Source organism: Girardinichthys multiradiatus, chromosome 7 (assembly GCF_021462225.1).
Source record: "Girardinichthys multiradiatus isolate DD_20200921_A chromosome 7, DD_fGirMul_XY1, whole genome shotgun sequence".
Classification (NCBI taxonomy): domain Eukaryota; kingdom Metazoa; phylum Chordata; class Actinopteri; order Cyprinodontiformes; family Goodeidae; genus Girardinichthys; species Girardinichthys multiradiatus.
In genome coordinates, this window is record NC_061800.1 from 11,060,673 (window position 1) to 11,075,247 (window position 14,575).

The 14,575-nt window shown below is 39.8% G+C and overlaps 1 protein-coding gene across 1 annotated transcript; it reads right to left on the reverse strand.

The window, feature by feature from the left end:
- Positions 1-513: 513 nt before the first annotated feature.
- Positions 514-1,467, reverse strand: LOC124871396 (olfactory receptor 11A1-like). Its single transcript, XM_047370661.1, has one exon. It carries the CDS (start codon positions 1,465-1,467, stop codon positions 514-516), a length of 954 nt encoding a protein of 317 aa, XP_047226617.1.
- Between the last annotated feature and the right edge of the window lie 13,108 nt (positions 1,468-14,575).

The window sequence follows — 14,575 nt, forward strand, 5'->3', positions numbered from 1 at the left end:
TACTGTATTTGTAAATAGTTGGTTAGGTAGTAGTTGGGGGTTATCCCTCCTCTGCAGAGTAAGATTAGTCAGATCCAGCTGAATCTGGAAAACATGGGAAACATAAAAACAGAGGTCGGAAGCTTTTAAATTGGAAAACCAGACTTTAATTCAAAGATTAAAGAGTCTGATAATTCTAATTATTTCAATAGACTGTCACTTGTGCCAGTCACAATTACTTCAAACATAAGACTGTCTTACTGTCTTACTCTGGTTAATTTTTTTATTTCTATTACTTTTCTTTATACACTCTTATAAAATTCAGTTCTCCTATTTCCTAAACAACCTAAAGAAACTATGCAAATTACCAAACATTTACATAACAGGACATGATTGCCCATCCTAAAGAGGTTTTTGTAAATCGTAGCATGTTTACAATTCTTGCATGACTTTACAAGTTTGTAACAATAACAAAAATAATGCATCTAATGTATGTAGGCCTCTAATCATCTCTAAACATTGATATAATAAATTTCAGTGGTTTATTACTTTAACCTGAGAAAACAATCTTGTCAGCTGTTTAGATATCTCCCTCATTTTTAAGCCATATATGATTGGATTAAATAGAGGATGATACAAAACTGCCTGTAAAGTCATTATTAAACGCACAACCTTAGTAAAGTTGGATCCCAGTCGTACTATGATGACATCAAATGCACACAAACAGGAGAAACTGATCAAAACTAGCAAGTGGGGCATGCATGTCTGAGCAGCTTTCTTTCTAACATCTTTGGAACTGTGATAACATATTATAAATATTCTTGTGTAAGTAAAAACTATGAAAAGCATAGGAAACAATAGAGTCATAACCAGTACAACAGCACCAAATACAGTTTGCACTTTTGAATCTACACAGTGGAGACTGTAAATTGAATTATTACATAAAATTCCATTTATATTCAATCTGCAGAGTTTTGTGTTAGCACTCAGTATTACCATCACTGCAATCAGACAAGCAGGCACCAGCCAAGCTAAACTGAGGTAAATACTCATTGTGTTTCTTCCCATTATTGCTGCGTATTGCAGAGGTTTACAGATAGACACATACCGATCATAGGCCATAGCTGCCAACAATGAAAACTCTGAAGCACCCAAACAATAAAATAGAAAAAACTGCAAATAACAAGCTGGATATGATATAACCTGTTTTTCAGATAAGAAATCTGAGAGCAATTTTGGATAAATATTTGTGCTGAAAACAACAGAGTTTAGAAGCAAAGCTGCAATGAATATGTACATGGGCTCATGTAGGTTTGTATGCATCCAAATAAGATACACAATGGTCAGATTTGAGATAACAATAAAAATATACACAGTCAGTGTCACTGCGAAATAAAGATATTTGTATTTATGTAACTCCACATGTCCTTCAAGAGTTATGTATGTTTCATTAACCTCACCATCCATAAATATGTTGTACACAAACATAATAACATTATAAACAGATTAATGAACAAATAACAATAGTTTCACCTTTGCATGGAATCTTAATGTATGTATTGTCTGTTCTCTCTTAAAATGTAGAAAGCAGTTTGTCCTAGTGCACTGAAGGTTTTTATTACATTCACGTATTCTCCATGGAACTCATTAACTCCTCAAAATTAGGGTTAACAGTTTACCAACTTTATGATACCTTGGAGGCCAAAGGTTTTCTCAAAGTTATCTCCGCTCCACAAATAATAACCAGAGTCAGCTAAAGTTGCTATGTAAACCAAAATACACTAAGCAGACTAACAAACCACATTGATATTCATAATAAATACAGGTAACCAGTTTGTTCCCATGTTATTAGGTACCTGGGCTCTTCAAGTACTAAAGCTTCTCCCAGTTATCAAACCTGCATCTTAAGCTAGTTGGACACTCTTAAATCATCTTAGATGAGGTTATGTAAGTGTATGGTTGTTTGTCCTGTCCCGTGTTAACAAAAGAAGGAAGACAGTGCGCACAACTCCAAAGTTGAAAAAGGGAAGGATAAATGGGGGCACTGTTCTAGATGAGCTAAAAAAAACAATCATACTTCCTAAAATAAATAAATCTTAAGAAAAACCTGTCCCTTGTCGTCCCATAGTTGCAGGTAATCCGTCTCTCACTGAACCCCTTCCTAAATACATTGATTTTCATATTAAGTCACTTGTACACCAGCTTCCCTCCTATTTTAAAGACACTTCAGATTTCTTAAACCATATTTCATCCATTGTTGATCTTTTTGATACAGATCTACTCTGCACCTTGGCACCTTGTCAGTCAATAAACTAATGTTCCCCAGAAGGAGAGTTTAGAAGCATTAGTATATCATGTCAACAAGAGAGAAACTGTTGTACCCCTCACAGGTTTCCTGTCAGACTTGTCAAAATTAGTGTTGAACAAAAACTATTTTAAATATGAAAATTATTTCTATCTCCAGCACCCAGAAGTTAGCATGCAAAGTGCATGTGCCAACCTATTCACGAGTAAATTTGAAGATGATCACATCTATCATAACAATCCCTTTGAGCCAAAATTGAAATGTTGTTTTCGGTACGTAGATGACATGTTTTTTTTTTTCTAGTATTGTAGAGGAACTTCAAGAGTTCAAAAACCTTTCTTAATTCTTATATGACTCCTCCTAAATTTTTTCTAGAATATACAGTATCTAAGAATCAGTTTCATTTCGTGATGCACTCATTAACAAATTGGATTTTCATAAGACTGTTTTCAGAAAACCGACTGATAGGATCACACTCTTACATTATAGCAGCAACCATCCTTCTAGCCTGAAGGAGAGTCTCCCACATAGTCAGCTATTGAAAGTTAGAAGGATTTACAGCACTGAGGAAGCTTTTGACATATGTAAGATAGTGACAAATATTCCAACAGATGGTGCTGTTGTTCTGTGGGTGTTCTTTGGAAATGCAGCAGTTCTGGGATGTCTGTCCTAGTAAGGACACCGTAGCTCTGAGGTTTTGCCGCGAAAGCTACCATATCCTACACAGTTTGCTTTTACTGCCTGTAAGGTAAGCTGCATCTGCTGTGTACTACAATACAATATACACCAATAGGTGCCTAATATTGTTCATGCAGCTAATTATTTAGCATGTTAGAAGGGTTAAATAACTGAGTTAATGTATGTTTACCAAACTACTGTTTTATTGACAAGATTTAAGTTATCACACAGACACATATTAGAGCAGTGTTTATGCTTGATATTTGACATGGTGAAGATGACGCTAGAAGAACCACTGTTACAAAGTACAGTTAGTGCAATGTGGGTGCATACTATTGTCTGTTGTATGCTGTTGAACTGAAGAAGACTATTACTTTATTTTATTGTTTTATTTTGTTCTAAACGACTGAACGTGCTAAAGACAGTTTGCTTTTACTGCCTGTAAGGTGAAAGAAGAGTGACTGGAGGAAATAAATGCTTCAAGGTCTCGCCACAACGCAGATTCCTGTCTGGTGCCTCTGTTTCCGCATGGAACACTCCTCACCTACATCCAAAACACAACGCAGAGTTCACGGAGTGTCTTCCACAAGCTACGGACGCACAGAGGGACAGACTGGGTTACACATACATGCTCAAGATCTATGTAAAAGATTTAGAGATAGAGGTTATGATGATCAGTTGCAGAAAAAATGTTCTGAAAAAGTAAAAAGTCTGGATGGGTATGTGGCTTTAGCCCCTAAACTTTCCTCCAATAGGGACTTAAACATAGAATTGGCAACTACATTCTCTCCATTGTCTAAGGAGATCAAAAAATGTATCAATAAGCATTGGTACATTTTATTGAGTGACCCCACCATAGGCCATAGTTTTAAAAGGCTTCCTACTTTGTCAAAAACGTGCCAGGAATTTGGGATATTCTTTAGCTAGAGGAGACTGTTATGTTCTTCCTTCTCATTTTTTTGTCCCAACTACCAGGTGGTAATTTCCCCTGTTCTAGCTGCACTTAGTGTAGTGCTTTGATTAAAGGTAATGTGTTCCTACATCCTCATACAGGCAATACGTTTTCTATTTCACACAGAATTACTTGCTAGACTAAATATGTTGTATATCTATTGAAATGTCCTTGTAGCCTTAATTATAGGTAAACCTAAAAGAGAGTTAAATATCAGGATTTCTGAGTATAATAGTAATATTCGTAATAAAGATGAAAGATCCCCTGTTGCTAGGCATTTCATGACAGCCGGCCATATCGGTTTACTGAAATTTTAAGGCATAGAAGTGGTGCCTGCACCTAAAAAAGGAGGTGATTGAGATAAACTCCTGCAACAAAGAAAAGCATTTATATCCATTCTTTACAGACAGTAAACCCAAAGGGACTGAACGAATATCTGGTGTTAGATTGTTTTCTATGAATTTGATGATTCTACGTACTTCTATGCATTTTTATATTTGTATTGTATGTATTGTGGGTTGTTGTTTCCTGGGTGCCACTGATGTAACTGGCATTGTCCACAGAGATGTTTTTTTTTCCTTTTATATGGCTGATTGCCTAGTTTGCCTCTGATTGGCTTAGATGTTTTCTAAATTCTATTAAGATACATTGCTTGTCTTGGACCTGCAACAAGCCGACGACAGCACGTAGCCAAAACCCGTCCTTTCATTTCTGCACACATTAAATTTTAAGAATTTCATCCCGCTTTTAAAAAAAGTGGAAGATGATCTCGCTAGATGGAAATCTCTATCACTCAGGGCAAGGTTGCTTCAATAAAAGTGATGGTCTTGCCAAAAATCAATTACTTATTCTCCATGTTCCCAAATAAACCGTCATCTGACTGGTTTAGATCTCTGGACTCCTCCATCACTAAATTTCTTTGGAAAGATAAACCCCCGCGTATTAGCTTAAAAACGATATAAAAGACCATAGATAAAGTAGGACTAGATCTGCCTAACTTTCATCATTACTTCTTAGCCAAAAGGCTACAAAACATCTAGAAATGGTTTAAACACAGTCCATGAGATGAACCCTGGCTAGACGTAGAACAGACATTATGCAATAATATTAAGATTTCAGATCTACCATTTATTAGCTCAAATATAAAATGACATGTATGCTTTCAAAGCCTCAATATTAGCACCTCTCTGACAGCATGGTGGGAATGTCAAAAAATGACAGGGTCTTCGCTAATCCCATGCAGATGCACACCCATCTGGAACAACCCTGACATCCTACAAAAAAAAATAACATGATAAGTTTTCCAGATTGGAGGAGTAAAGGAATTGAATACCTGGAACATATATTTGAAGAAATTCTGTTAATCCCATTTAACAGATTAATTATACAATATGGGATGGACAAGAATACATTTTTAGAATATCAACAAATTAAATCTATAATAAAAAATAAATTTAGGCTTAAAAACGGGTTACAAATGCCATCAAGTGTACTAGAATTCCTGAAACTCAACCCCCCCAAATTGATGTCTAAAATATACAGGACACTGTCTAATTGTCATATTGTTTCGAACAGATTTGACCCACATGCAGAAGGCAATTCAGGAGACTGAGTTTAACGGTAATGAGTTTATTTACAATGTAATGAAATGTGTGGGAAACAGGAACCGGGATACCAACTGTAAAATAAACAGAATGGTAAGCAAGGGATAACTCTGGATCTAAATTCTTAAATAATAATTCTGCCTTACCGGATTGATGGAGAGATCCGCCAGAGGGGGGTGGAGAGACCAAGGGGTTGTTTACCCGTGAGACAGGAGATGGTGAATACTGGTGTGTCAGGATGTTTAGTAGGTCCAAGAGTTTCTGAAGTTGGTGGAGTGGATGGAGGAGGGTGGACAGGGTTCGTAGAAGGAGATCCAAGGAACGAAGGAATCAGGAGGTTGCCAGCCGGTGTGATCCGGTGATCCGGAAGTGCTGGAAATGGAAGGTTTGACTTGAGAGACATGAAACACAGGAGGGATACGTAGGCTGGAAGGCAGGCGCAGACGAAGAGCAGAGGGACTGATGACTGAGTCGATAGTGTAGGGACCAATGAAGCGAGGAGACAGATTTTGGACATAGCCTTCAATGGGATGTCCGGGAGGACAACCAAACCTTTTGGCCAGGACGGTACGCTGGAGCAGGCCGCTGCCTATGGCCAGCGTACTTCTTGTTTTGATCCGCTGTACGAAGGAGAGCTCTGGTAGCATTTCCCCAGATCCGTTTACAATGGCGTATGTGGTGCCGAACGGATGCTACGGCTATGTCCTTTTCATCTGCGGGGAATAGAGGAGGTTGATAACCAATAGAAAACTCAAAAGGTGAGAGGCCAGTTGCAGATGAGATTTGAGAGTTGACTGTATATTCGACCCAGGGGAGCTAAATACACCAATCAAGAGGTTCAGTTGCGGTCATGCATCTGAGAATGGACTCCATCTGTTGGTTCATGTGTTGTGTCTGTCCATTAGATTGGGGGGGTAACCAGACGTCAGGGAGGCCTTGGCTCCAAGAGCCAAACAAAACTGTTTCCAAACACGAGAGATAAATTGGGGGCCACGATCTAACAAAATGTCCTGAGGTATGCCATGAAGGCGAAAAACATGCTGAACCAACAGCTGGGCAGCTTGGAAAGCAGATGGAGGTTTTTTAGTGGTACAAGGTGGCAGGACTTAGAAAAACGGTCTACAATCGTAAGGATGGCCGTATTTCCTTTAGATATGGGTAAACCAGTTACAAAATCAAGAGCTGTGTGAGACCAAGGGCGTTTGGGCGTACTGAGAGGCTGGAGTAACCCGTAGGGAGGCCGATTTCCTGATTTTTGTCTGGCACAGACCAAACAAGTCTGCACAACATCCTTGTGAAGGGATGACCACCAAAATCGCCTGGAAATGAGTCAGATGGTTCTGCTAACCCCTGGGTTTAGCAGTATGAAACCAATGGATTAGCCTAAACCTAACAGACGTAGGGACATACTTCCTGTTGGGAGGACCTGTACCTGGGTCGGGCTCGTTTCGTTGGGCATTGTTTATATGGTCCTCCACCTCCCAAACTAAAGCTCCAAAAGTCCAATGGGACGGCACAATGGGTTCTGCCTCTTTCTCATTGGAGTCTGGTGAATAAAGCCGGGAAAGAGCATCCGTTTTGAGGTTCTTGGAGCCAGGTCTGTAAGAAATAGAGAGATCAAAACGAGAGAAAATCAGTGACCAACGTGATTGGCGTGGGTTCAGTCTTCTGGCTGATTGCAAGTAGGCCAGATTTCTCTGATCGGTCCATACTAAAATGGGGTGTTTTGCACCATCCAGCCAATGTCTCCACTCTTCGAGAGCTAACTTTATTGCAAGCAGCTCTCTAGCTCCCACATCGTAATTCCGTTCAGTGTTTGTTAGCCGACGGGAAAAGAAGGCACATGGGTGGAGCTTTCCATCTGTGGGAGACAGTAGAAACTGAGACTGAGAAAGTACGGCACCAACACCTGTATCAGAGGCGTCAACCTCCAAAATAAACTGTCTGGAGGAATCAGGATGAACCGGTATGGGAGTCTGAGAAAACGTCTCTTTTAATGTCCGAAAAGCCTTGTCAGCCTCTGGTGTCCAGGTGAACACGTTAGTGGAGGTCAATGCGGTGAGTGGTGCGGCTATCAAGCTGAAGTTCTTAATGAACCATCGATAATAGTTTGCAAATCCAAGGAACCATTGTAGCTGCTTGCGGGAGTCCGGAACAGGCCACTCCAGTACTGCCTGGATCTTGTCAGGATCCGGGCGAACCTGTACACCCTCCAGGATGTATCCCAAAAATGTGACAGATGTTTTATGGAACTCACATTTCTCGGCTGGAACAAACAGTCTATTCTCCAAAAGTCTTTGAAGAACTAGACGGACGTGACGGTGTGCTCTTTAATGTCCTTGGAGTAGATCAAGATGTCATCAAGGTAGAGGAAAACAAAAAGATTCAAAAAATCCCTAAGAACATCGTTGATAAGGGACTGAAATACTACTGGTGCGTTACTTAGTCCAAAAGGCATGACAAGGTATTCAAAATTGCCTAACGGAGTCTTGAAGGCGGTCTTCCACTCGTCCCCCTGGCATATCCTAACTAGATGGTAGGCGTTATGGAGATCTAGCTTAGAAAAGATAGTAGAACCGTGAACTGGTTCAAAGGCAGAGGAAAGGAGAGGAAGAGGGTATTTTTTCTTTACTGTAATTTGGTTTAACCCCCTATAGTCAATACAAGGGCGGAGTGAACCATCCTTTTTTTCCACAAAGAAAAACCCAGCTCCGAGTGGAGATGAAGAGGGGCGAATTAACCCAGTCACCAGAGACTCATTAATATGCAGGTCCTTCTCAAAATATTAGCATATTGTGATAAAGTTCATTATTTTCCATAATGTCATGATAAAAATTTAACATTCATATATTTTAGATTCATTGCACACTAACTGAAATATTTCAGGTCTTTTGTTGTCTTAATACGGATAATTTTGGCATACAGCTCATGAAAACCCAAAATTCCTATCTCACAAAATTAGCATATTTCATCCGACCAAAAAAAGAAAAGTGTTTTTAATACAAAAAACGTCAACCTTCAAATAATCATGTACAGTTATGTACTCAATGCTTGGTCGGGAATCCTTTGGCTGAAATGACTGCTTCAATGCGGCGTGGCATGGAGGCAATCAGCCTGTGGCACTGCTGAGGTCTTATGGAGGCCCAGGATGCTTCAATAGCGGCCTTTAGCTCATCCAGAGTGTTGGGTCTTGAGTCTCTCAACGTTCTCTTCACAATATCCCACAGATTTTCTATAGGGTTCAGGTCAGGAGAGTTGGCAGGCCAATTGAGCACACTGATACCATGGTCAGTAAACCATTTACCAGTGGTTTTGGCACTGTGAGCAGGTGCCAGGTCGTGCTGAAAAATGAAATCTTCATCTCCATAAAGCTTTTCAGCAGATGGAAGCATGAAGTGCTCCAAAATCTCCTGATAGCTAGCTGCATTGACCCTGCCCTTGATAAAACACAGTGGACCAACACCAGCAGCTGACACGGCACCCCAGACCATCACTGACTGTGGGTACTTGACACTGGACTTCTGGCATTTTGGCATTTCCTTCTCCCCAGTCTTCCTCCAGACTCTGGCACCTTGATTTCCGAATGACATGCAGAATTTGCTTTCATCTGAAAAAAGTACTTTGGACCACAGAGCAACAGTCCAGTGCTGCTTCTCTGTAGCCCAGGTCAGGCGCTTCTGCCGCTGTTTCTGGTTCAAAAGTGGCTTGACCTGGGGAATGTGGCACCTGTAGCCCATTTCCTGCACACGCCTGTGCACGGTGGCTCTGGATGTTTCTACTCCAGACTCAGTCCATTGCTTCTGCAGGTCCCCCAAGGTCTGGAATCGGCCCTTCTCCACAATCTTCCTCAGGGTCCGGTCACCTCTTCTCGTTGTGCAGCGTTTTCTGCCACACTTTTTCCTTCCCACAGACTTCCCACTGAGGTGCCTTGATACAGCACTCTGGGAACAGCCTATTCGTTCAGAAATTTCTTTCTGTGTCTTACCCTCTTGCTTGAGGGTGTCAATAGTGGCCTTCTGGACAGCAGTCAGGTCGGCAGTCTTACCCATGATTGGGGTTTTGAGTGATGAACCAGGCTGGGAGTTTGAAAGGCCTCAGGAATCTTTTGCAGGTGTTTAGAGTTAACTCGTTGATTCAGATGATTAGGTTCATAGCTCGTTTAGAGACCCTTTTAATGATATGCTAATTTTGTGTGATAGGAATTTTGGGTTTTCATGAGCTGTATGCAAAAATCATCCGTATTAAGACAATAAAAGACCTGAAATATTTCAGTTAGTGTGCAATGAATCTAAAATATATGAATGTTAAATTTTCATCATGACATTAAGGAAAATAATGAACTTTATCACAATATGCTAATATTTTGAGAAGGACCTGTAGTCCTCCATAACCTTTCTTTCTGGTCCTGAGATGTTATAGAGCCTACTGGAAGGCAGGGGGGCACCGATAAGCAAATCTATTGCACAGTCATAGGGTCTATGCGGGGGCAATGATAAAGCCTTGGATTCACTAAAAAGTAACCTGAGGTCGTGGTACTCTGGAGGAACGTTAGAGAGATCATTTTCTGCAGGACCTGACTCAGAGGGGAGTGATGCTACTGCTGATTGTAGACAAGAAGAAAGACAGTTAGTGGCCCAGGATTCAACTTGGCTTTCTGCCCAGTTAATGTGAGTGTTATGTTTTTTGAGCCAAGGAAAACCTAAAACAATAGAATTTAATGAGATGGGAAACACAAAAAAAAAGAAATCTCCTCCCTATGATTTCCGGAAAGAATTAAAGTCAAAGATTTGGTTCTATGAGTGATTCGTGGTAATTTTTGTCCATCTAATGATGAAACTAACTGAGGTGTTGGGAGTGGCTCAGTCTCAATGTGAGCTTCACTAACCACCCTCTGATCAATAAGGTTCTGGTCGCTACCCGAGTCAATAAGAGCGGAAAGATTCTGAAAAGAACGGTGTGAAATTAATGTGGCAGGCACACCAAGTCTGGGGGTAAGAGGACGGTCCATCAGTCTCCCCTCACTTACTGACGGACCTGGCCTTTTGGTCCCGAGGGACGAATAGGGCAGTTGGCAAGAAGATGCTCAGATGAGCCACAGTAAAAACACTGGTTAGATTGGCGGCGTCTCAGTTTTTCCTCAAGGGAAAGCCGAGTACACCTGATCTGCATGGGTTGTATTTCAGAATTATGTGAAACTGAGGTGGGGCAAAAAGTTTCAGTGGTTTGGCTAGAGAGATGGGTCCTAACTGCGCTCTGTTCTAACCGGGATCTTTTTCTCTCTCTCTCATTCGGTCATCTAGTCTGACGGCTAACTTGATTAACCCATACATCGATTAACCCATACATCGACTAATGCTAACTCATCCTTTAACGGATCATTTAAGGACCGGAAAAAAGCAGCTCTGAGAGCGCAGTCATTCCATCCAGAGGTTGCTGCAAGGTTGTGAAAATCAATGTTTGATAGACCATAATTTTCGAGCATCAGCGGTTAAATCTTTTTCACAGGAGAAGACCTGTCGAAACTCCTCCTCAAACTCAGAGAATGTACAACCAAAGTCCAAACAATTAGAAAAACGTGCCTCTTCCCATCTCAGGGCCTTTCCAGTGAGTAACCCCAGAACAAAGGAAATCTTTACTGAATCATGTGGAAAAGATTGTGGGGAGCGATTGAAAACAACAGTACATTGGAGGAGGAAACCCTTACAATCCCCTTTCTCCCCGGAGAATTTTTCAGGATTTGGGGAAGTGACATCACGAGAGTGCGGAAGTTGCTGAGAGACCGGAAAGGCTGAAGCGCCCTCTGCGGCCAGGGCGGTGAAATTGCTCAAGGTCTGCTGCAACAAGGAGGCTAGCTGTTCAACTTGTTGATTGGTTTGTTTCTGCTGTTCAAAAAGAGAACGGAGGGAAGAGTCATGAGTAATGATTTGGTGGTGTTGTTCAGAAAGAGTTCTCCTGAATGCTTCTGCTGGATTGGGTTGGCCAGAGTGTTCTGTCATATTGTTTTGAACAGATTTGACCCACATGCAGAAAGCACTTCAGGAGACTGAGTTTAATGGTAATGAGTTTATTTACAGTGTAATGAAATGTGCAGGGAACTGGAACCGGGATACCAACTGTAAAATAAACAGAACGGTAAGCAAGGGATAACTCTGGATCTAAATTCTTAAATAATAATTCTGCCTTACTGGATTGATGGAGAGATCCGCCAGAGGGGGGTGGAGAGACCAAGGGGTTGTTTACCCGTGAGACAGGAGATGGTGAATACTGGTGTGCCAGGATGTTTAGTAGGTCCAAGAGTTTCTGTATTTGGTGCAGTGGATGGAGGAGGTTGGACAGGGTTTGTAGAAGGAGATCCAAGGAACGAAGGAATCAGGAGGCTGCCAGCCGGTGTGATCCAACAAAGTAATAAGAGGCTTGAATCTTTATTCATGGAGCTGGATAGCTTCTTTCCAGAAGATGGTAATCCAGGCAGGGTTCAATGCAGAAGGCAAAGTCAAGTTCAGGTAAACCTGCAAGGTAACAAATACAAAATTACCAAAAGTACAAGGCAAGGTCAAGACAAAGGTAATGTGGCTTGAGCTGTACCACTAAGGGCAACACTCTGGCAGTGAGTTCTTCTTCTTCTTGTATTATTTTTGGCAGTTGGCAAATAACGTTATGATGTGCATTACCGCCACCGACTGGTATGGAGTGTGGTTCTTCATGGTTTTAAATCTTATTTACTATTGCAACAATCAAATTCTATTTATTAATTTAGTGCTCTTGAAAAATCTAATTATAATTTGAATATGCTTGCTACCTAAACTTCTTTGCAAAGTATCTCTCAAAATAAAATTTTCTTTAATACCTACAAATTCTTTCCTTAAAATTGTTCTTTCTTGTTCATATTTCTGACACTTCAATATTACATGTTCTATTGTTTCCTCCTCTCCACAATAATCACATTTTCCTGTATTATGTTTCTTCATCTTGAACAATGTAGAATTAAGTCCTGTATGTCCTATTCTTAATCTTGTAATTAATCTTTCCTCTTTTCTACTCCTTCTTCCAGTTCTTACTTCTCCTACTATCTTGTTGATTCTGTAAAACCATCTTCCTTTCTTTTTTTCATCCCACCTTTTTTGCCACTCTTTCCTGATTCTCTGTTTAATTATATTTATTGCCTCTGACCTACTAATATTTATTATAAAGCTAATGTTGTTTTGTGTTGCCTTCTTTGCTATCCTGTCCGCCTTTTCATTCCCTCCAACTCCTACATGTGCTGGTACCCATAAAAACACTAATATTAATCCCATTCTTTGTATTCTAAATAAAGTATGTTTTATTTCCAACAAAATGTCTGGTCTACCCTCTGAATGATTATGTCTTAAACTTAATAATGCTGAACTTGAGTCTGAACAAATGATTGTTTTTAATGGTTTTATATCCTCCACCCACTGCACTGCTAACAATATTGCTAATAATTCTCCTGAATATACTGATAATCCATCTGTAATTCTCCTTCCTACTTTTATTTTAAATTCTGGTATTACAAATGCTACTCCTATTTTTTCATCTGTTTTTGATGCGTCGGTGTAAATCTGGACATAATGATAGTAATTGTTTATATATTCTTGTATTATACTTGAATCTAATCTACATTTTGGATCCTTTTTCTTTTCCATCAATGCCATATCCACCACTGCTTCTGGTAACAGCCACGGTGGCACTACTGGCAAAGGCAACATTGAACTTATTTCTTTTTCATATATTTGAAATTCTTCTGCTATACTATTGATAATCCAACCAAAACTCTTAACTTGTTTTTTTTCTTTTTCCCAGCATGGTTTTAAAATATCACGTGTGGGATGATCCGGATTATTGCTTTGTAAGTTTATCCAGTAATTTATTGCTAACTGTTTCCTTCTTAGATCTAATGGCATCTCTCCCATCTCTACCTGAAGTGCTGCTATTGGACTGGTTCTGATTGCTCCTGTACAAATTCTTAAAGCTTGATGTTGTATATTGTCTAATTTTATAAGATGAGTGTTTGCTGCTGATCCATAAATTATACTTCCATAATCAATATTTGATCTAATTAATCCTGTATAAATTCTTTTTAATGATGTTCGATCTGCTCCCCAATCAATACCAGCCATACATCTCATAATGTTTAATATTTTTTTGCATTTATCTATGATTTTTTCTATATGTACTTTCTATATAATTTTTTCATCAAACCATATACCTAAAAATTTTATATTTTTTACTTGTTCTAAAACTTGATTGTATAATTTTAGTTTTATATTTTCTCTTTTCCTTTTCTGTGTAAACACCATTACTTTTGTTTTTTCCACTGAGAACTTAAATCCCCATTGATTTGCCCATTGTTCTATTCTAATAATCTCATCCTGTATTTTCTTTTCCTGGCAGTGAGTTGCTGGCAGCCTCCTCCTTAAATACTCCTCAACAGGTAATCAGGGGGATAGAGAACACCTGTCACCTCTCCTCCAGGTTCCACGCCATCTAGAGGCTAACAGCACCAAACAAACAGACATTGCACAGATCCTGACACTAATATAGATGAATTATTTCCCTTCCTATTATGAAATGGGAGGTGGACTTATGAGTTAACTTTGACCAAACATTCTGGTCTCAGATATGTTCCAGAATTTTAAAATGACTAGTAACACCATTTTTCAATTAATACAATAGACAATCCTTCATAGAGTATACTATACAGTTAAACGGATGTTCAGGATGGGTTTTGCACCATCTAATACTTGCTTACAGTACACAGGGAATATACCTGACAATTACATCCACACACTATGGTTATGTACACCTGTTTAGAGGTTCAGGTGCCTGATATGAGAAGACTTATCAAAGTGTCTGAAATGTAATATTTCACCTTCCCCCTCAGTTTGCTTGCTGGGCAACTTAGATGATGTCACCATAGAGACAAATTCAGTTCACATGGTTTGCACTGCCCTATGTATCGCTAAGAACACTATCCTCATGAATTAGAAAAATAATAACCTACCTAATATTAACCAGTACAGAGTACAGAAACCTTCT

Excerpts from the sequence above, each read along its gene's own strand:
- LOC124871396 (XM_047370661.1), bottom strand. The coding sequence starts at position 1,467 with ATGTTTGTGTACAACATATTTATGGATGGTGAGGTTAATGAAACATAC.